The sequence below is a fragment of the Chiloscyllium plagiosum genome, chromosome 17 (assembly GCF_004010195.1).
Source record: "Chiloscyllium plagiosum isolate BGI_BamShark_2017 chromosome 17, ASM401019v2, whole genome shotgun sequence".
NCBI lineage: Eukaryota > Metazoa > Chordata > Chondrichthyes > Orectolobiformes > Hemiscylliidae > Chiloscyllium > Chiloscyllium plagiosum.
The window spans coordinates 42,184,227-42,206,441 of record NC_057726.1 but is presented as its reverse complement, the minus strand read 5'-3'; the positions used below and the strand labels follow the sequence as shown (position 1 = coordinate 42,206,441).

The window sequence follows — 22,215 nt, the reverse complement described above, 5'->3', positions numbered from 1 at the left end:
TTAGCCTATGGCAGTTTTGAGACAATAGCTGAGGAATAATTCCACGATAGCTCATTTTACATTCAAATGCATCTTGCGTGTAATGAACATCTAGTGAAATATAGGGGGCACTGTCAGTACTTATATACTAAACAGAGTAATGGCTTCTCTTCCCACTCCTTCAACACTAACCTCCCCCAAAGGGTCTACATTTAACCATGAGCCATTTCTCATCTACATCCTCCCCCTCACATGCATCTTCTGAAAATTTAACTTCAGATTCCACCTGTACACTGACTGCACCTCGCTCTATATTGCCCTGGATTCCCTCCACTATTTCCAATACACCATAGGGCTAACCCAATCTCCAACTAAGCATCAGGAAGACCAAAGCCACTGTCTTCTTGCACTGCCACAATTGCTGTTTCCTTGTCATCAATTCCAAACTTTGCCTTGAAAGTTGAGGTTGACCCTGATGTAAGCTTTAGACCATGTCTCTGTCCCATTATTAAGACCATCAACTTCCCCACCCACTTTAACTTTGCTGCTGCTGATGCTTTAACCCAGCTTTTATTACCTTGAGACTCAACTCTATCCATTCTCTCTTGAGTAGCCTCCCTTCTATCATACTGCACAACCTTGAGCTCAAGCAATATTTTGTTGCACATATCTAACTTGTGCCAAGTCCTGTTCACCCACCACCCCTGGCCTACGCTAGTTGCTAGTCCACCGGCATCTTTCAGAATTACCACCCATGACATCATATCCCTCCATGTCCTCCTCCAACATAGCTGTCCTGTCAACCTAGATTACAGTGGTGCTGGAAAAGCACAGCAGGTCAGGCAGCATCTGAGGAGCAGGAAAATCGACATTTCGGGCAAAAGCCCTTCATCAAGAATGAGTCAACCCCTGACCTTGATCATTCGAACACTCAGCAAGCAAAAGGAGGACTGAAGAAGCAATAAGGCAAAGGATGAGTACGATAAATTCAAATGCAATGGTAAAAATGGTTTAAGTACTCAATAAGTACCTCATTTCAGTTTTTACTTAAAAAGGTAACAAAACAGAGACTCCGCAAGAGTAGGAACTGAAGACAAATGTCAGGATTGAACAAGAGCAAAACATTATCAAACAAAAATAAGAGGACAGAAGTTCCATTGATGAGGCACAGAGTAAGGACCTGCAGGTGGCTAATAAAGTTCCTATATACAAAAAGAGAAGTAGAACAAAATATGGGAACTACAAAGTAGTAAGCTTAATGGCAACAACATGAAAGATACTGAAAGCTGCATAAAAAGAGTGTGACAGAAGAGCATCTACAGACAAAAAAAAAGTCAACGTGCATTTCAAAATGCTTAGATAACCCGAATTCTTAAAAAGGGAAACAGCACATAAGAGTAATGCAGTTGATGTCAAATACTTCCGGGGTGAAAGCAATGAGGGCTCTGGTGAAACGCGTGGCAGATCTGAGCAAAAAGTCCACGAAGGAGCATCTCACTATCTTTTCTGATATTCACATGCAGCATGGCCAGCTGCCAGTGGTTGTTTGTGAAACATCTCATTAATGGTCAAACTTACTGAATTAATATTTATGATATGGAAATCAGAGCTAGTTCCTGGTGAATTCAGCTCAGCACTTGCTCGGAAGGACCCTCAGGTTGGACAGCTGCCACCGTCATGAGCAAGTATAGAGCATGGGCTAACAGAAGACAGGGAGTTGGGATTGGGGGCATTTTCAGGATGGTAATCTGTAACTAATGGAGTGCCACAGGGATCAGTGTTGGAGCCACAACTATTTACAATGTATATTAATGACTTGAATGAGGAAAGTGAATGTCATATAGCCAAGTTTATGGATGACATAAAAATAGATGGGAAGGCAAATGTTGATGATGAACACAGAGTCTGGAGAGGGATTTAAAGACAGGTTAAGCAAGTGGAAAAACTTGGCAGATAGAATATAATGTGGACAAATATGGATGCTGCTGACCAGCTGTGCATTCTCAACTACATTCTCAACTCTAATCTCCAGCATCTGCAGTCCTCACTTTCGCCAAATATGAGATTATGCGTTTTGGCAGGAATAATAGAACTGGTGCTGGAAAAGCACAGCAGGTCAGGCAGCATCCGAGGAGTAGGAAAATCAACATTTTGGGCAAAAGCCCTTAGTCAGGAATGCAGGGCTTTTGCCTGAAATGTTGATTTTCCTGCTCCTCAGAAGCTGCCTGACCTGCTGCACTTTTCCAGCACCACTCTAATCTAGACTCTGGTCTCCAGCATTTGCAGTCCTCATTTTCGCATAATAGAAGAGCTGACTATTATTTAGGTAGAGAAAGACTTTGAAAGCTACAAAAGAGGGGGATTTGGGAGTCCTTGCTCATGAATCACAAATAGCTAGCATATGGGTTCAAGAGGTAATATAGAAGGCAAATTGAATGTTGGCCTGTATTTCATGGGGAATGGTGTATGACAAATGGGAGGCTTTGCTAGAAAAAGAAACCAGTCAGACCACAGATGGATTACTGTGACATTGGAGACAGGGGTGCCAGGGAATTCTGGGATATCTGCTGACTGGTGAGTTGTTCCAGTAGTCGTGAGTTTGTAAGATGCAGACAGAAAACCCATCTGACCTCGCAGCCGAAATCCCTCCAAAATACCTGATGCAACCAGCACTTTTAGCAAAAAAAAGATTCAGTCCTTGAATTTTCAATATCGTACAGTTCAAAAACTTGAAGACTTATCTATATAAAGCCAGGAGACAGGGAACAAAATGGAAGAAAAACCAAAATTAATTAAGTATAGAGTAAATAATGGGAGTTATTTATATTGGAGGAAAGTTATATCAGACAACAGCAATTGTGCTGGGATCATTGTTGTTCATAACTTAATAATTTTGATGTAGGGACAAATAACTCTGAGAAACCAACAAACTGGGGGTAGAGCTAACACAGAGGAAGACTGCAATATATGACAACATTTGAAAACCTACAGACTAAGCCACTTGACCAAGGAAGATAGAGAAGCAGAAACATCACTTTCTGTCTTAGAAAATAAGAAACTGAATGGATAGAAGAGCAAATAGATCGAAGGATGCTGGTGAACACATCATTAAAAACAGCATGGCTTTGCAGCAAGACAACTAAATTGTAAATAAAGCACTGGGACTTATTCCTGGATGTGTAGAATTCAAAAGTAGTGAAGACATGATAATCCTAGTCGCAGTCAGGGTCCATTTCGTAGCACTGTGCAGAGTTCTGGTTTCCATACTACAACAGAACCACTGCAGAAAGTCCAATCATGACGGTCAAGGGTGATATCAGAATGGAGAGATTACAGTCTGGAAAGACTGCAGGCTGGTAGCTTTTACTTTAGAAAAGAGAATCAGAGGTGATCCTGACAGGATCTCATACAAGTGTGAAAAATTATGAATGGTTTGATCAGTTAGATATGGAGACTATGCTTTCACTTGCAACTTTGTCCAACGAACTTTGTTACTAAAGTGCAAAATAAAGTAATATATTGTCTCATGCAGCTGGAAGTGGGGTACTCAATATAAAACATGTTCCTCAGGTGAATACTTGAAAAATCACTATATTTTAACATACTGCATTTTTAAAAAATTTCAAAAGTAGGCACAAACTGAAATTTTCTTGCGTGCACAGGCTAAATCTTAATGCAATGCTTTGTCAATACCATGAAGATCATGAATAGTTACATTGTACCTTACATTCTGGTGCCTCTTTACATACAAGCTGTGGAAATTATCACGCTTGTGTGGATAATAATTATTTTCTTTCAAACGTTCAATAATAGCAAGTTTCATTTCCATAGATATATAAACTGGCAACACTGATAACAGCAGGCTTTCCTGGAATAAAAGAAATGGTGCAGGGTAAATGTACATAACACCTTCAATATTTTATTGTCACCTTAGCATAACTGTTCATTTGATTTAATAAAATTGATATGGCTTGAGGTCATGTGAATCAACCTCACTACTCGGGAATGAATACTGAAGACTGCAATGTCAGCATTTAGCACCTCCAAGCCAACGATAAAATAACCACATCTTCAGACACCTTTAACATCCTACCAAGTACTACATCCCCAAAGCAGACATCCCAAGAACTTTTTAAGTAGCGTTGAATATTAAGTGACAATTACAGAGAACTCGGTTTGGACTGTGGCTTCTCTCGAAGGTCGTAATCATCAAATTCCACACTTTAGTTGGGGGCCTTACTTACAAATAAATATGGCAAATTCAAGCAACGCATACATTGATCTTTCAACAATTTAAAGCATTCACCCTGAAACCATGCAATTCACCTGCCCATATTTATAATTAACTCTTCCAGCAGGAATCTCCCTGGGAGAAACCCAGAATTGGGATAACTCTAGCGTTAGTCAGGTCAAGTCCACAACAGTTATAATGAACTTGTATAAGACTAGCTTTGCATATGTGAGGTGGGGGGTGGGGGTGGGGGAATATTCACACAAATGGAACTGCATATATGTGCTATGGGACTATTCTCCATCAAATAAAGGTTGAGACATGATTTACTAGAGGTCTTCAAAACCACGAGGGGTCTGAACAGAATTAGATAATGTGAAATTGTTCACATTGGTGGAAGCGTTGAGAACTAGTAGTCACCAATTTAAGGTTACCGGCAAAAGAGGTGGTGGTAACATATAGTATAGGTTTAAGGTGAGAGGGGAAAAATTTTAAAGGCGTCACTTTTTCACAGAGGATGGTGCGGGTATGGAATGAGCTGCCAGAGGAAGCGGTAGAGGCAGATACAGCCACAACATTTCAACGATATTTTGACAGGTACATGGAGAGGACACATTTAGAGGGATATGGGCCAAGCGCAAAAAAAGGGACTAGTTCTGTTCAGGAAACATGGCCAGTATGGATGGGTTGGGCTTGTGTCAATGCTGTATGTGTCTCTCTATGACTCTGACTCTCGAAAAATTGTTTTTACACATCAAATGGTTAGGATTGGAATGTATCACCTGAGAGTGTGGGGGAGTCAGACTCCATCATCACTTTCACAAGGAATTATATAATTATCTGAACAGAAAAGAATTTCAGGGCTACAGGGAAAAAGGCAAGCAAGTGGAATTAAAGGTATATTGCTAGCATGGATATGACAAGCTAAGTGACTTCCTTCAAAAGTTCTAACTATTGTATGATCCTAGGGAAAGCTCAACTTGTGGAAATCTACATCAATCTTGGTGGAAGAGTAAAGTAGTCACAATATTTACATAAAATATTGCTCCCCAAGACATTTTGGGAAAGCTTAATCCAATCTTTAATCATAATACTTTTAAACAGAAGGAAATGGATTACACATTGTATCATTCTCCTCAGTAAAACTCTTGTTATAAACTGGAATTGAAGACAAACTTTACTATCCTCACCTGTTGTTTCTTCTTAATATCCAACTGCATCCTTATTTGTATGCAGCTTAAAGTGTCCTCATAAGTTTGCTCTAAGGCACGTTCCATTGAAAATTTATGAAAAAGGCCAATCAAGCAGCCACAGAAAAATATTACAGCATTGGAAATCAACTGGAATACAAAAATAAAGGTTAGTATTTAAATGCAGTATCTGATTTGTCTAATGTATTATTTATATAACACTTAACACCCAAATCTTCACTGAAAGGTTGAATTGCTCTATTTTATACAGCTTTTATGAACTTAACTATACTCTTATGGTTTCAAAACATAGTTACACCTAATTTGACCACATGTGTTGGTTAACTTATGTGGGGGAAAGGAAACTAATTGCCAGAGTCTGATAGTTTTGCTGCAGAGCAAAGTTTGGTCAAGACATTTAAAAGGAGGAGGTGAACACAATCTGGCATGAATGGCACAGAGTAGCAGACAGCTTATTGTAGGAGTCCTGTAGAAACAGGAGGAGAACTTCAGCTGTGTAACAGCAGCCTCCTTGTAGTCCATTTAAGAACCATTGTTTGGAACAACCTGGGTACCTTAAAACCGGCTTGGGTTTCCACAACAATCAAATATAAATACTGCAATGAGGTTCTTGCCTAGTGCAGGTTGAAAATCTTGCCAACTACTCAGAAGGCCACTCTCAAATACGTTGGTGGCCAGTAGACTCTCTGAATAAAATCACTTCCTCCTACCATGAGTGGAATGATAAATGAAATTCTCAATATTGTTTCTTAACTTTCTTTTAATTTGCCCTGAATCTGTACATGACATCTAACATCCATTAATGATCGGAGAATGCTTTAGAAACTGAAGTGTTAAAGTGCCTGGTTGGAGGATGGTAATGGCTGCATTTCCTTCCCACTTGGTTGTATTACCATGCGATGACCAGCTGGGAGCAGCCCAAAAAAGTAAGAGCTTTATTGGAGACAAAAAAAAAGAGTGACTAAAGAACGCAAACTTATTTTTTTTAAAAAAGCACTTCTTTCTGGTAGTTGATACCAGCTTCATAAACTGGTTTAGCATTTTTAAAGTCAGAAGTCACATGACACCAGGTTTATTTGAAATGACAAGCTTTCAGAGCATTGCTCCTTTATCAGGTGACTTCACACCAGTACCTCCGCATCTTGGCAACTCAGAGTTATGATTGCGTAAACCACTTTAAAGATTAGTACTCAACTTTACAAAGCCTACATAAAACAATAACAGAAATTGCTGGTGAAACTCATCATGAAGAATCACTGGACCCGAAATGTTAACTCTGCTTTCTCCCCACAGATGCTGCCAAATCTGTTGAGTTTCGCCAGCAATTTCTGTTTTTGTTTCAGGTTTCCAACACTCTCAGTTCTTTGTTTCATATAGAAAAATAAAACAACGTTTTCTAAGCAAATTCTGGTGGTAGAAACAGATTACACAGATGCAGGTTACATAAAGGACATTAAAAATCAGTTTGTCATGAGCTGATGTTTCTCTATTCTGTTATGAGCCAGTAAACTCTGCCAAACATTGACGTTGCTTGCCCTTGTACACTTGTAAACAACTGAGTAAATGCAACTAAAATGCTGTGCTACAATCATTATATTGCTCAGACGTTTGTTGTTGATGAGTCATCCATTGAGAAAGATAAGTATTTGTAGGATCTCTTTATCCTTAAACATTAATATATTAAAGAAAAACAAAACTTAGTTACAAAATCAGTGATAAACTGTCTAATTTCCAACAACAAAAATCTGTTTTGCAGTTCATCTGTACGGCCTATCTTTAGCTTTAATAATTATAATAAAATTCAGGATTGAAGAAAATCATAGAATTATAGGAATTGTTTTAATGCAGAAGGAGGCCATTCAGCCCATCATGTCTGCACAATTTCTATTTCCTTGTGCCAATCCAGTCTTTCCCCCCTATTCCTGAACACCATTTCTATCCAAATAATTATCCAATGCCCTCTTGAATGCCTCAATTGAACCTACCCCACTGCATTTTCAGGCAGTGCATTCCCAATTCTAACAATTTGCTCACTGAAAAATCTCACAACACCCTTGCTTTGTTTGCATATCACTTTAAATCTGCACCCTTTTTTTTATTTTCCGAATGGTAACAGCTCCCCACATCTATTCTATCCAGCCCATGCACCATTTTGAAAACCTGCATCAAATTTCCTCTCAGTCTCCTCCTTTCCAAGGAGAATAGTCCCAAATTCTTCCATCTATCCCCACATCTGAAGTTTCTCATTCTTGGAACCATTCTTGTAAACAGCTTCTGCACTCTCTCCAATGCATTCACATCTGACTGATATTGAGGCACTTACAACTGTACACAATCCTGCAGCTCAGGTCTGAGTGTCTTGTACAAATCTCACACCACCTCCTGCTTTACTACTCTATGCCACAATTAATTAAGCGAAGAACACTGTATGCTTTATTAACTTTTTAACACCTTCAAAGATCTGTGTGCATGTACACTCAGGTTCCTTTGCTCCTGCACCCCCTATAGAATCATACCCCCTATTTTATATTGTCTTTTGATGTTCTTCCAACAAAAGTGTACCATCTCACACTTCTTTGCATTGAATCTCATCTGCCATATTCCACCATTGCCAATGCCCTTGGACATTACCTTCCTCACAGTTTACAATTCTTTCAAGCATAGCGTCGTGTGCAAACTTAGAATTAGTCTTCTGCACACAAAAGACACAGATCATCACCATATATCAAGAAAAGCAAGGTTCCAATACCAAGCACAGGGGAACATTACTATAAACCAATCCGAAAAGTATCTATTGCTCATTACACTCAGTCTCCTATCACGCAGTCAATTTTGTATCCAATTAGACTTACAAAATTTCTCTTTACTGGAACAAGAAAATATAGCATCCTAGAGGGAGATTTAGGTGATATGAGCGTAATTAATTGAGCAAATTATATTCAATACTTTTCCAAATTCTGCCACTACTAGCAGTGCTCACTTTAATTTGTCTGGCAGACGATGACAAAAAACTGCTTAGCAAATTTTAAAATTACAACATTGCAAGCCTCTTTTCCAAATTGGAATTTAGATAGGCCAAGTTCAAAGCTCAGTAAATATGCCACACAACATTGTGAACTACACAAGTAGTAAATTATAGTGAAGGATGCTTAGCTATCATTAAATTTAATGACTATAATTACTTCTCCCTTCGGATTGTGATTATGTGCCAATCAATCACACCACCAGCTATCTATAGAAAATCCTACTGAGTACGGCTCAGACTGAAAAAGATCAGCAGATCACAATTTTGCCCTCAACCTCAGCATGCCCTGACAAGGATAGCAAACCAAGGTAAAGCCACTGCATTCAAAAGTTGGTGGAATTGTCCCTTTACTCCCCCACCTCCAATAGTCCTAAATTCTTCTCCTATTAGATCTTTCACACAGCAGAATCTGGTAACAGGTTATAATTTCTGTGGCCAATTTCTCTTGGAGGTAAGCTCAGTCGATGCAGTGCATGACCTCTGCCAAATGAAAAAGTATAAATTGCCATTTGAAATAGCGGCTGGGTGATCTACACAGCACAAAAAATGTGAAAGCCTGAGCTTCATTGTTGACAATATCTACTTGTAGTTCATGGTGAAATCAAATAAAAACAAGTGTGACCTGAAGAATCTCAAATATGTTGCAAGATCGAAATAGAATCAAAAAGTTTTGTTTAAGTCAAACAATGAGAAAGGGATCTGAATAATTTATGGTACCCAAATTTCTATGTTACAGTCTCTAACACTTTGCCTGCTGCTTATATCCCCAGATGATAGGAGGCTAGGCCCAGCAGCTGGAGTCAGAAAAAAAACAGCTGAGGCCCGACAAAAGGAGGTTGTACAATTCTATCCATTGAGACTTCTGACAGATAAATGAAAAGGAACAAGTACATTATGTATGCTGCAGGAACAGCAAAAAGGTGAAATGGAAACAAATGCTTAGGTGCATTCTAGACTCATCTTTAGGTACATCAGACATCTGTGCAAAGGAAACTATTGAAAGATGGGGCATGATTTTCCCATATTCTAAATATTGGTGGGGGACGGGGGTTGGTGGGGGAACACGTGAGCTCTCTCACAGAGTTGATAGGAACAGCCCTGTTATAATTCTCTACACTGATCCCCTGAGACTTCAGAAACCACTGGTCAGAGACCAGCATCTCCTGGCTCCTAAAGTTCAACTCTGGAGTTCTATTCCTTGGGAATCAAGCAGTCGGAAGTTTTCATTTTGTCTTCTTGCTGGAAGTTTGGGTGTCGCAGGGAGAGGGGAAGCTGGTGCCTCCAATTATCCCCAGATCTGGTCAATTGGCAGGCCCCCCCCATTAACCTGGCAGGTTGCCATGATTTACCATAATTTCGGGAAACTAATCATCTTTTGTGTTACAGGGGAGATGGTGAGTTGCTCATTAATTGATGACTTAAGGGCTTCTCGTCTAGCATTCAATTGTTCAGCTGGCAAGAAGAGGGCAAGTTACTCTCCGGGACCAATTCACACCATTATTTCTCTTTCTCATCACCTCTTTCACCACCTCCAGGAAGGGGAAAATTGCATTCATGATGGGAAGTATCCAAGATCTGAAATGACGGTGACAATTAGGAGTAGAGACACCAGTTTGAGGTTTGCCAGGATGTTAGACCAATGAAGCACAGTTGTAAGCTGGTGAAGGGAACTTCACAAAAAAAAAAATCAGGAAGATCAAGTTCATACAAAATAAACAAAACCACTTGGAATGATCTTCCAGATAGCAAAGTGGAGTAGTAAGGACGAAAACCTAAAGATAAGTTAGTTAACCGGGAGAATGTATTCTTTGTGCACATTTTAGTTTCTTCACTGCTTATGGGGGAACATATTGCTTGTTATCATATATCATTGATCACAATTAAAAGGACATACAGTTTATTGCAAATTTTCTTAAATTTATATTAATCCAACAATACAGAATTTGGCATTAAGAAATGTAACAAGATTTCATCATACCACATTTTTGTCATTGGGCTTTCTCTTTCAAATCACTCATTTGCATACATCATTTATGTATTCATTTTAGTGTGCATAAAGTGAGATATCAATGTATTTGCTTCTCATTTATGAATGCATTATCATCTTCGATACATATGTGTGTCAAACCTACTGACTTAATCATGGAGTTTTGACTTAGATGAGTAGCGGGTCCAAAAGGAAAGAGAAAATTATACAAACCACTTCGAAACTTCAAGTAGACTCACCTGATAAGTAAGTAAACTGATTGATAAAACTCCAAAATGAATACTGAGGGTAACAATATGAGAGATGGATGACAGGATACTTGCACAGATGGCATCTCGTATACATAATGGCAGCATTGTATACAAAACAAAGTTTATATACAAAAAGAATGGTACCTTAAACGAAAATAGAAAATAAGGTTTATTATTTAAATCTCGAACTTGTATCCTGTACTTGTAAAACAATCCTCCAAATAAAACAATTTGTTTTTTTACTCTTTATATCACAGGACAAGTTTTAAAAGTCCCCTCTTTGACATCATACCCTCAACAAAGGCAAGAGGTGACACAGTCCTTTGCTTTAGCAATGTGCAAGCAACACCGTTGCTAGGAGATATGAAAGGGTGCTCTTCAATTTTCTCTCTCTCCTGTGTGATGTTGACTTATTCAAGATTTGTATTTCCATACAAATACCACAATAAATGGCAGAGCAGGGAAATCTGATTCCTCCTAAATGCAGAGGCACCACACTCTACTCAAATGGAGAGGACAATAGGACTTTGAAATAGCTACAAGGACTGGAGGTGATTGTTATTGATTCTTTAGGAAGTGTTGCTGGATTTAATCACAAGGGGTGCTGTAATTCTTCATAATTTAAACATAGTTTAATAGGATTTCTCTTTCACATTGTGAGTGCAACTGCAATGTACTGCATTTACCAACCAGAGGTTGCCCTCTGGAGATGTAATTAGTTCTTAAAGAGATTCCAGGGTGTACACCTGCACTATTTCTCATTAACCTGTTCAGAGAGGTTATTACACCTCCTGAGCAGGCAAAACTTGAACCTGGGCCTCCTGACTCCAACATAGTGCCTCTATCCCAGCACCACATGAACCTTAAAGACTACTCTACGTATATACTGGGCTTAAATATCAGGCTGACTGTTTTTTAGAGGCAAAACACTACTCCAGAGCAAAGCATTGACTATAGGAGTTGGAAGATCTTGTTACATCTGTATAGAAATTAGTTGGGCCACTATTGGAATACAGTACTGAGTGCAATTCTGGCCTCCTTCCTATCGGAAAGATGTTGTGAAACTTTAAAGGGTTCAGAAAAGATTTACAAGGATGTTGCCAGGTTTGGGGGGATTCAAGCTATAGGGAGAAACTGAATAAACTGGGGCTATTTTCCCTGGAGCATCAGAGGCTGAGGGGTGACTTTATAGGGGTTTATAAAACCATGAGGGGCATGGATAAGATAAATAGACAAGGTCTCTTCCCAGGGTTGGGGAAATCCAAAACTAGAGGGCACAGGTTTAAGGTGAGAGGGGAAAGATTTAGAAGGGACCTAAGTGGACCTGCATGCAGAGGGTGGTACGTGTATGCAATGAGCTGCCAGAGGAAGTGGAGGAGGCTGGTACAAATACAACATTTAAAAGGTATCTGGATGGGTATATGAATAGAAAGGGTTTAGCGGGATAGAGGCCAAATGCTGGCAAATGGGACTACATTTACTTATGATATCTAGTCAGCATGGACGAGTTGAGCGAAGGGTCTGTTTCTGTGCTGTATATCTCCATGACTCCATAACGCCCTCTCATCTTTTTTTGTGTGCAGACTATTCAATTCGTAAGTTAATTTTTTTTTGTTTCCCACAATTGCTTAAAGGAGACAGCTTGTGATCAGTGTACCGGGTTCCTTCCAGCTTTCTGCACACTACTGTCGCGTGTAGGCTGAATGAAGCATTGCTCAGAATATCAATTAATACCCATTTTTGCAATAGTACCAGGTATAATTGTATAGTGGCTATATATTGAGCAAACAATCTAGGAAGCTGGACTAATGATCTGGAGGCATGTGTTCAAATCTTATCATGACAACGGAGGGAATTTAAAATTCAGTAAATTAAATGAGACTGGAACATCAAAAATACTTGATCACTAATGTGACTAAAAAACCATGAGACAGTTCGAAAAACTGTCACCTACTTTTAATCAGTCTTTACTCAACAGGACCTATGCGTTCCTCCAAATTGTTAACTGCGGTCTCAGTCACATTAAGAGAAAACAATAGTAAAACCAGAGAAATCACCCAGCACAACTAAGGCAATAGGTATGACAATATATCTTAGGTAAATGTAGTCCCATTTGCCAGGATTTGGCCTCTATCCCTCTAAACCCTTTCTATTCATATACCCATCCAGATGCCTTTTAAATGTTGTAATTGTACCAGCCTCCACCACTCTCTGGCAGCTCATTCCATACACGTACCACCCTCTGCATGCAGGTCCCCTTAGGTCCCTTTTAAATCTTTCCCCTCTCACCTTAAACCTATGCCCTCTAGTTTTGGACTTCCCAAAACCCTGGGAAGAGATCTTGTCTATTTACCCTATCGATGCCCCTCATGGTTTTATAAACCCATATAAAGTCACCCCTCAGCCTCTGATGCTCCAGGGAAAATAGCCCCAGTTTATTCAGTTTCTCCCTATAGCTCGAACCCCCCAAACCTGGAAACATCCTTGTAAATCTTTTCTGAATCCTTTTCAAGTTTCACAACATCCTTCATATAACAGGGAGACCAAAATTGCACTCAGTACTGTATTCCTGTAGTGCCCCAACTAATGTCTGTGTCAGTATGTCTTCCTCCCAAATATCTGAGGAAGCTGAAATTGGGACAACAATCCTGTAGGCTGGTCAAGCATTCAGGCTTCAAGACTCGTGTTATCGGGTCATCTTCAAGTAAGGAAACCTGTTGATAACCATCTTCTCCCCTTCTTCAATTGATGAATCTGTTAAACATCACATGGAAGAAGAAGAACAGATGGTAGTCCTGAAATAAAACAATCCGTTTTGGGGACAATGATTACCAAAAGGGTAGCACTGATACTGACAGAACCATAAAGGAAACTGAGGCAGTGAGAAAACCAACATGGGGGACAAACCAATTTGGTCATCACCTCACTTAATCTACTCTGCCCATGAAAGTTATAAGTAGGAGTTATCACAGCACAGTTCCCGTGGAGATCAAGTCCCATTTTTAAAGTGTAGAGATGTTTCATCACTAGCATATGCCAACAGTCCAATATAGCCACAACACTGGCATCTAATAAATCAGGTGGAAAATTATTTGGATACGTCTTATCCACAAAAAGTAGGCCAATGCTCACTGGCCCACGATTTCCACATCAACCTACTCTCAAATCAATAACAAAGTGAAGGAAGAGGTCAGCAACAGTGCTATCAAGTGGCACTTACACAACAATTATCTGCTCACTGATGCTCAGCTTGGATTTAGCCAAGGCCGTTTAGCTCCTGAGCTCTTCACAGCCTTGGTTCAAACATGGGCTGAACTCCAGAAATGAAGTGAGTGTGACTACCCTTGACATTAAGGCAGCAATTAAATCAAATGCCCACATAAAACTGAATCCAGTGGAAATCAGGCAAAACATCTTCACTACACTGCTCACCACAGAGGAAGATGGTTGCTGCAGACCAGTTATCTGCATCTCAGGACACCTCTGCAGGAATTCCTCAAGTGGATGTCCTAGGCCCAACCATTTTCAGCTGCTTCATCATTAACCTTCCCTCCAACATAAGGTCAGAGATGGGGCTGTTTGCTAATGATTGCAGTGTTCAGCTTCATTCACAACTCATCAGATATGGAATCAGTCTATGCCCAAATATAGGAAGACCTGCACCACATTCAGAGGGTTTTAAGTAATAAATAACATTTATTCCATACATAGGAGATTGATACGTGACCTTATAGAGGTTTATAAAATAAAAAGAGGTATAGATAAGGTGAATGGTAGGAGCCTTTTCCCCAGGGTGAGAGATTTCAAGACCAAGGGGCATATTTTTAAGGTGAGATGAGAAAAGACACGAGGAGCAATTTTTTTTTCTAAAACACAGTGATGCATGTGGAATGAACTTCCAGAGGAAGTAGTGGATGTGGCTATAGTTACAACATTTGATAGACATGTGGATAAGGACATGAATAGGGAAAGATTGGAGCGATATGGGCCAAGCATAGGCAAGCAGGACTAGTCTAGTTTGGGACTATGGTTGGCGTGGACTGGTTGGACCAAAGGGTCTGTTTCTGTGCTGTGTGACTCTAAATGCCAAGCAATGACCATCGCTAACAAGAGGTGGTCTAATTACACCCCCCTTGACGTTCAATGGGGGGGGGGGTAATTCCCCATTCTCAACTTCCAGGGAGTGTGGATGCAATCCCAATTAATCAGGAACCGAACTGGATCGAAATAAGTACTGTGGCTACAAGTGCAGATCAGTAGTTTGATATTCTGTAGTGGGTTATTCTGCTGTTGACTTGAGAAATTCATTCCAGAATTTCTAAGACACAAATCAGTGTTATGGAATGCTCCCCACTTATGTGGATAAGGCTAACTTAAATTAGTCAAGAAGCTTAACACTATCTGGAATAAAGCAGCTTGCTTTACTGGCAATCCATTCCCCACTGAAGACATTCATCTCGTCCACAGGGTACACACTGTAGTCTTAGCGTGTTCAATCTACAAAGTACATGCCTGCGATTTGACAGCATCTCTTAACCCCTTGGTCTTGAGTATCTGAAGGAAGTAGAGCAGCATGCACATGGGAACACCCATTAGCCACAGGTCCCCCATTTAAGTCATGCACCATCCTGCCTTGGAAATATGTCACCATTGTCATTGGATCAAGATACAACAATTCCTTAAGGAACATCACTGTCGGGTTTCCCTTCATCACACCAATTGCAGCAGTTCAAGGTGGCAACTCAAGAGCAGTTAAGTTTTCAATAAATGATGGCAGTGCCAGCAACACCACTATCCAATGAATGAAAAAAAAATTGAAGCTTAAAGGAGTCACTTGAAAGACTGGATCACCAACATTGCAGCATAGTTTAATTGAAATCAAGGGCTTCATATCAAATAATGAACATAATTTCAATGGTTTCAAACCATGTTTTTCCAAGGGTTACCAACTAAGAGAAACTGATTCAACAAGAGTTGAAAACTTCAAAGCAAATTTCATATTGGCTTAAATCACACATTTAATAAAATTTCCAGTTGACAAATCTAGAAAAGTGACCTGATTTCACTTGAGATACACAGGGTGTAACTTATACAAGGGATCTCTTAAGTTCCCTTGGGAAGTTTTGTTAAAAAGAAAACTGCAGGAATAAAGCAACTTTCAGCTAAAATTACAGAAGAATCCATGCAGAAATTCAACGCCAAAGAATTTAAGACAAAACAAATGTGCACCATAACAGGAAGTTAAAAATTGAAATGAGCTTACCTGGTCCCAAGCAGAGATAATACCACCAGCAAAGATGAAAACGTACCCCATAGTAAGAAGACAAACCCAAATGACTAATGCAAATATCTTCATCCACCTTTGAAATAACGACTCAATGCAGACAAGAATAAAAATCACTATAAATATGCCCAAAGCAGTGCATAATGTAATAAAAAAGAGAAGGTGCATCTGAACGTTCTGTTTGAAAGAAAATACATAATTAATATGAATTATATATGACTTGATTTCCATTTGTGAAGCATTGTAATTATATATAGTTATTCATTACCACAATCACATTGAAGGCTTGACAACAGTAACTGTTATGGTGCCACATCAAAATGCACATACTTTAATTACTTCAAATATCAAACCATTTTCTAGACCATTAAAGGTTGCCTCACTGTTGTCTCTTCAGTGATTACTTCTCCAATGGATGGTCAGTGCACGGATAGGATAACCTAATTAACTGTGGCTCAGTGTCAAAGCTTGTTATGAGCTGAGTATCAGAGTGCCTTGAATATCTAACTCTGGCTTCAGAACAGGCATCAATCTCTTCCTTTTCACACTTGATTGTCAATGTGGCTAGTTCAGTTTTATATCATTAATTCAAATGAAACTGTGGATTTTTCTCTCCACTGTTTGCAGCTCAGTAAATCATAAATTTTCTCTCTGACTTTATGGTGAAATCTTGAGTGCTATGGACCCATAGGAGGATAGGTCCATGATTTGCATCTCATCTACAGATTGAGTAGCTGATCTATATCAGCTGGGGATATCCACCACCCAAAACTTGGAAACTTCATCTGATTTAAGATTCCACCATAAAAAGAGAAACGCTTGGTGCAAGACCATTTTGCATTAAAAAAAATCCATTTTGTGATCACATTTAGTGATTTTTCCAACCACACCATCCAAAAATATGCATACATTTTGATCTCTATGTTGTGTTAGTTTATTCCCAAAGAAGGAAATTAAAATGGTGCCTGCCCCAAACATTATGAAGGAAATATTTGAGTAATTTGGTAGACGTTCGCTGGTATTTACAGGTTTGAGATCAGTTGCATTGAAAACGATTCATTTATTTAATTGGGCAATATTGTGCCAGATATTTATTCTTCTTCATAAGCAATTGAGTTAATTATGATTTTCTTTCGTATGACAAACATTAATGAGGCTTGGGTGGTATGACAATTTAGAAATACAACACCATGGTGATCAAAACATCAGCTGGTGTGGTACCAACCTCTGCCGAATATAAACAGCACAAGGTCAGCAGCAGGAATTCTGAAATTTATATTAAAAAAATTACATTGAAGCCATAATTCCAAACAGTGATTTCTCTCTTTTAATAAATGTGACTGACTTACAAAATGAAAAAGGGAATCAATATATTCATTCTCAAGAAAGTCAGTATCTGTAAACCATTCCAACTTCCCACTGTAAAAGGCAAGCTTTGATTTTGATCTGTAGTAATCTAAGAGGTAAACTCTAGACTTGACCATTCCAATAAACTCCTGGTGAAACTTTCCCCATTCTACCTTCTATAAATCTTGAGATCATCCAAAACACGACAACATGAGTCTTATCTTGCACATTCCCCTATCTCTACTGCTGAAAATGTGTTGCTGGAAAAGCACAGCAGGTCAGGCAGCATCCAGGGAACAGGAGAATCGACGTTTCGGGCATAAGCACTTCTTCAGGAATGAGGAAAGTTTGTTCAGCAGGCTAAGATAAAAGGTAGTGAGGAGGAGGTGTTTCAGAGAACACCTCTGGGACACCCGGACCAACCAACCCAACCACCCTGTGGCTCAACACGGGCCAAAGGGCCTGTACTGCGCTGTATTCTTCTATGTTCTATGTTCTAACCACAAGGGATGAACTCGGATTTCACCAGTTTCCTCATTTCCCCTCCCCCCACCTTGTCTCCTTAGCCTGCTGGACAAACTTTCCTCATTCCTGAAGAAGAACTTAGGCCCGAAACGTCGATTCTCCTGTTCCCTGGATGCTGCCTGACCTGCTGCGCTTTTCCAGCAACACATTTTCAGCTCTGATCTCCAGCATCTGCAGACCTCAATTTCTCCTATCTCTACTGGTCAAACAAAGACTTGATTTCAAAATTTATCCTCGGTTCAAATTCCTCAGTGGCCTTACTCATTCCTTCTGCCCGCATCTATGAAATCTCCTCCGGCCCCACAACCCTCCAGAACTCCTTCAGTTCTGGAAATTTGAACATCTGTGACTGTGCCTTCAGATGCTTTGGTCTAAATCTCTGGAATTCACTCCTTACGCTTGCCCATCTATCTCTCTCCTCTTTTATGACACTCCTTAAAACATACCTCCTTCATCTGACCTGATCTTGTATCATGCCTCCATGTCATATTTTGTTTGGCATGCTGCTATCAAACACCATGGGACATTTTGTTACATTGAAACACTGCATAATTACAAGATCTTACTGTTGGTTGAGGTATTGCTGTGCTGTTAGGAAGGGAGTTTCAGGATTTTGACCCAGTGACAGTGAAAGAATACTGAGATATGAACAATTCCAGATACAGGGAGAAAGTGAAGACGGCAGATGCTGAAAATTAGAGTCGAGAGCGTGATGCTGGAAAAGCACAGCAGGTCAGGCAGCATCTGAGCAGCAGGAGATTCGACGTTTCGGGCATACGCCCTTCATCAGGGATGCCTGATGTAATTCCTGAAGGGCTTATGCTCGAAACATCAAATCTCCTTCTCCTCGGATGCTGCCTGACCTGCTGTATTTTTCGGCACCACACTCTCGACTCCAATTCCAGATACAGCACAGCTATATGGAGGTGTAGTGTTCTGGTGTGCCTGGCATATGTGAGGAGGCTACAATGTCAAAACTTGTTCCAAGTTCTTTCCTCAAAAGGAGACAATAATTGGACAACATAATTCAAAAACAAAACTTCAAAATACCACAGCTTAAAATGCATTGAGTTACTGTGTTATAATTAATTGGCTCTATATGTTTTCAGATCTAAAATATATACCAAATTTGTAATGAAAAATGACACTGGAAAGTAGCATTCTTCATTTACAAAGAATATTAACAATTCGTAATGTATAAGTTGGCAAGATATTTAGACTAACACTTACCAGGTCAATGGAAAAGAAAAGAGCAATCAGAGCTATACAAGCCCCAATGATTATCACTAGGAAGAGGACAACAAGTGGGAGTTGCTGGCTCATACAGCAATAAGTCTCATACAGTGAGTCTGTACTTTTACGAGCTTCATTTTCACTAATAAAGTATTTTCCCCTTGATGGCATTGTTATCAATCAATTTTTTTTTTCCCTTACAAGCTAAAATGTTGGAAGTTCAAAATTTAAAGCATGTCTACCAAGGCTTCTTGTTAAAGGAGATTTTCACTTCCTGTTTGGTTAAAAGCACTGTTCTTGATTTAGTCGCATTCTGGTGTTTTTCTTCTAGCTCAAATGCAGTGCAAAAGGAAGTGGGGATCATTCTGCCCAGTCTTTTCTGACGTTTTGGCCCACCATGTGCTCTTCATCAATTGTAGTTAACATGATTCTCAGCTTTGAAAGAACATCTTGTTTCCAGCACTTCTGAATGATCATTGCCAAATAAATGATATGCTTTACAACATCTGGGAAAGATAGTTACTGCTTTCTCTAGTATTAGCTGTCCTGCAAAGAATAATAAAAGAGGAATTGGTTAGATTGAGCACTTGCAGGTAGGACAATTCATATTATGCATTTCAGCAAATTGATATTTAATTATTTCTTTCTTAACTGAACATTCACTACAGCTTTGTTGATTGAACTCAGTTTTATAAATACATAATTTTAAGTACCTTCCTACCTATTGTTGATTTATTCTGAAACTGTTATACAATTTCAAAAACCATAATATACATAGAATATATTATAATAATATAAACCTTAAATACATTAAGTTGTTTGGGTTCCAATAAGGAGTCATATTGGACTCAAAATCCCGTTTCTCCTTGCCAAACCTACTAGGTTTCTCCAGCACTTCATGATTTTAAACTCAGACTATCAAATTTACACTAAATCATCACTAATATTTTCTTCCCAATTTTCTTATTAGAGACATTCAAAAAAAAGTACAATGGATTATGAATAACATTTTAGTGTTTTTCAAATTACACTTCTTTCTCATTTTCCACAGCTTATAACCTATTTGTGCTGTTTTAAATGGCATAGCATTCCTAAAAAGGCCTGTTTCTTATGCACACATTTACACTGCTTCAGTAAGGTTGTACCAATATCCCAAATTATAACATCAACTATAACATTTATATAAAGACATTCCTTATAAAAATACCATGCAAAGAAAAATTCAAGCATTCTTTTCTTTTCCTCAACGTACAAATGTCTGCCCAACGTACAAAAGTGAGATTAAAGACTTAAAATACATTTCCATGCTTTTCAGAAGGCAGACACTGAGAAAGACATGTGTTGCTGCTTACGTTACTAAAAAGTTCCATGGTAACAGCAAAGAGTAAAGAACAATGAATGTTAGTATTGAGGGTTACATTTAAGGAGCTATGACAAACACTTTACGAATGGATGTTTGAATTAACTTCTTTCAGCACTCCGGAAACTGGGGTATTATAATTGTAGCATGAAGAACAGGATTTCTGAATAAAGCTCTATTAAGGACGGATAACTTGGTCACAGCATTTCCACTAACAGATTACCATCTCCATGGCAGTTTCTAGCATTTCTTCATGGGAAATAATGTGCCAGAACAGTCCCTACACCAGAGTTAGAATAACAAAAAAAAATCATTTAACCAGCCTGTACACACTGATACATTATCATTCTTGTAAGATTATCAAGATACTACAGACAAAATAGACCAATCCGTATATACAAGGAAAAAATTCCAGTTTCTCTTTACTAAAGGGATAAAGAATACATTTTTTAAGTGTTAAAAACAGAATTTGATCCGTTAATGACTGAGGACCATATAACTCGAGTTCAGTTTCATGGAGAGTCAAACTGAGAGGCATCTGACCTAAAGTTGCTTCTCTCACTTGACAGGGCAAAAGTTACTTTCTTCATTCCCCCTTTCCTTCACCATTCATACTTTTACTGTGTGCTACCATTTCAATACTTGCAGCAACCAGAGTCCAATCTACAAAAAAAACTTTGTTTATGCACAAGAACAAGTAAATATATTAAATCAATAACTATATTAAATAAGCATTTATCATTGCTTCCTACCAACATGGACATTTGCAAGTTATCCAATCTGACCAGGATAGCTTTCCTCCCAGTTAGTGGAACAAAACAAAAAAGTAGCAACATCAACAGGTACACAGGATAAACACAGCAACTAGTACCAGAATAACCCCACTATTTTCCTGTGGCACAGTCAACATATTAACGTGGACATGGGATATCAATTAAACGTAGTGAGGAAGGGAATAGTGAAAAGAATAATTGTATTTTATCATGTTAGAAGAAGACACCTTTAGGTTAGACATCCATTTTAGATAACCATTTTTACCCAGCCCAATTTGACTCTCCTTTAACCTGAACCTGTTTTCCATTCAGTAGGTTACATCTGGAGTCCCCTAAGTTGTACTTGTCCCCTCCTATTTCTCATCCATTTCTATCCCTCAGCAGCAGCATTCAAAAACAGAATGTCAGCTTCCACATGTACACAGACAATATCCACTTCTACCTCATCACTGGCGATGCTAGATGGGCAGAAATATCCTCTACTTAAATATTGGGAAACACCAGGCTCTTTCATCTCCATCACAAACTCTGATCCCTGCATTACAATTGCGACTGCACATCAAAAATACATCATTGATTGTAAAGCATTTTGGGACATCATCTGGTCAGGAAAGATCCTAGATAAATGCAATTTTTTTCCTTTCATTCTGAGCAATAATTCCAACCTCCTCCCGATAATAACTAGACTACCATCAGCCATGCCATCTTATTTGACTCAGACGTAATATTTGAACAATATATCTTCACTACCTCCAAGGGCAAGGACATCCATCTCCAATAACACTTCCTATCTTCAGTTCAGTTCAGTTCATTTGGTGATTAAACGTTCATTGATAACCTTTTTATTTGCAATCTCAACAATTCATATGCTTTCCTAACTGACCTTGTACCTTCTGGAAATGAAGTCACCCAAAACCCTGCTGCCCTATCATTGATGCATTTGTCATGACAGTGTTGCTAGGAGTGACTATCGCATAGTCCTTCCAGATAACAATTGGCGTCACAAACT

General features: G+C 39.0%; 1 protein-coding gene across 5 annotated transcripts in view; it reads right to left on the bottom strand.

Moving 5' to 3' along the window:
- adcy7 (adenylate cyclase 7) overlaps positions 1-22,215 on the bottom strand; it is a 186,401-nt gene that overhangs the window by 58,068 nt on the left and 106,118 nt on the right. For 4 of the 5 annotated variants that reach the window (XM_043706949.1, XM_043706951.1, XM_043706952.1 and 1 more), the window contains 5 exons: positions 19,071-19,619; positions 15,948-16,145; positions 10,673-10,828; positions 5,401-5,550; positions 3,702-3,847 (listed from right to left, as the gene is read on the bottom strand). In XM_043706949.1, the coding sequence (XP_043562884.1) occupies positions 3,702-3,847; positions 5,401-5,550; positions 10,673-10,828; positions 15,948-16,145; positions 19,071-19,244 (824 nt within the window). In that variant the 5' untranslated portion in view covers positions 19,245-19,619. Of the gene's footprint in view, positions 1-3,701; positions 3,848-5,400; positions 5,551-10,672; positions 10,829-14,116; positions 14,171-15,947; positions 16,146-19,070; positions 19,620-22,215 lie in introns of those variants that run through there. The other variant, XM_043706953.1, reaches the window with a different exon arrangement.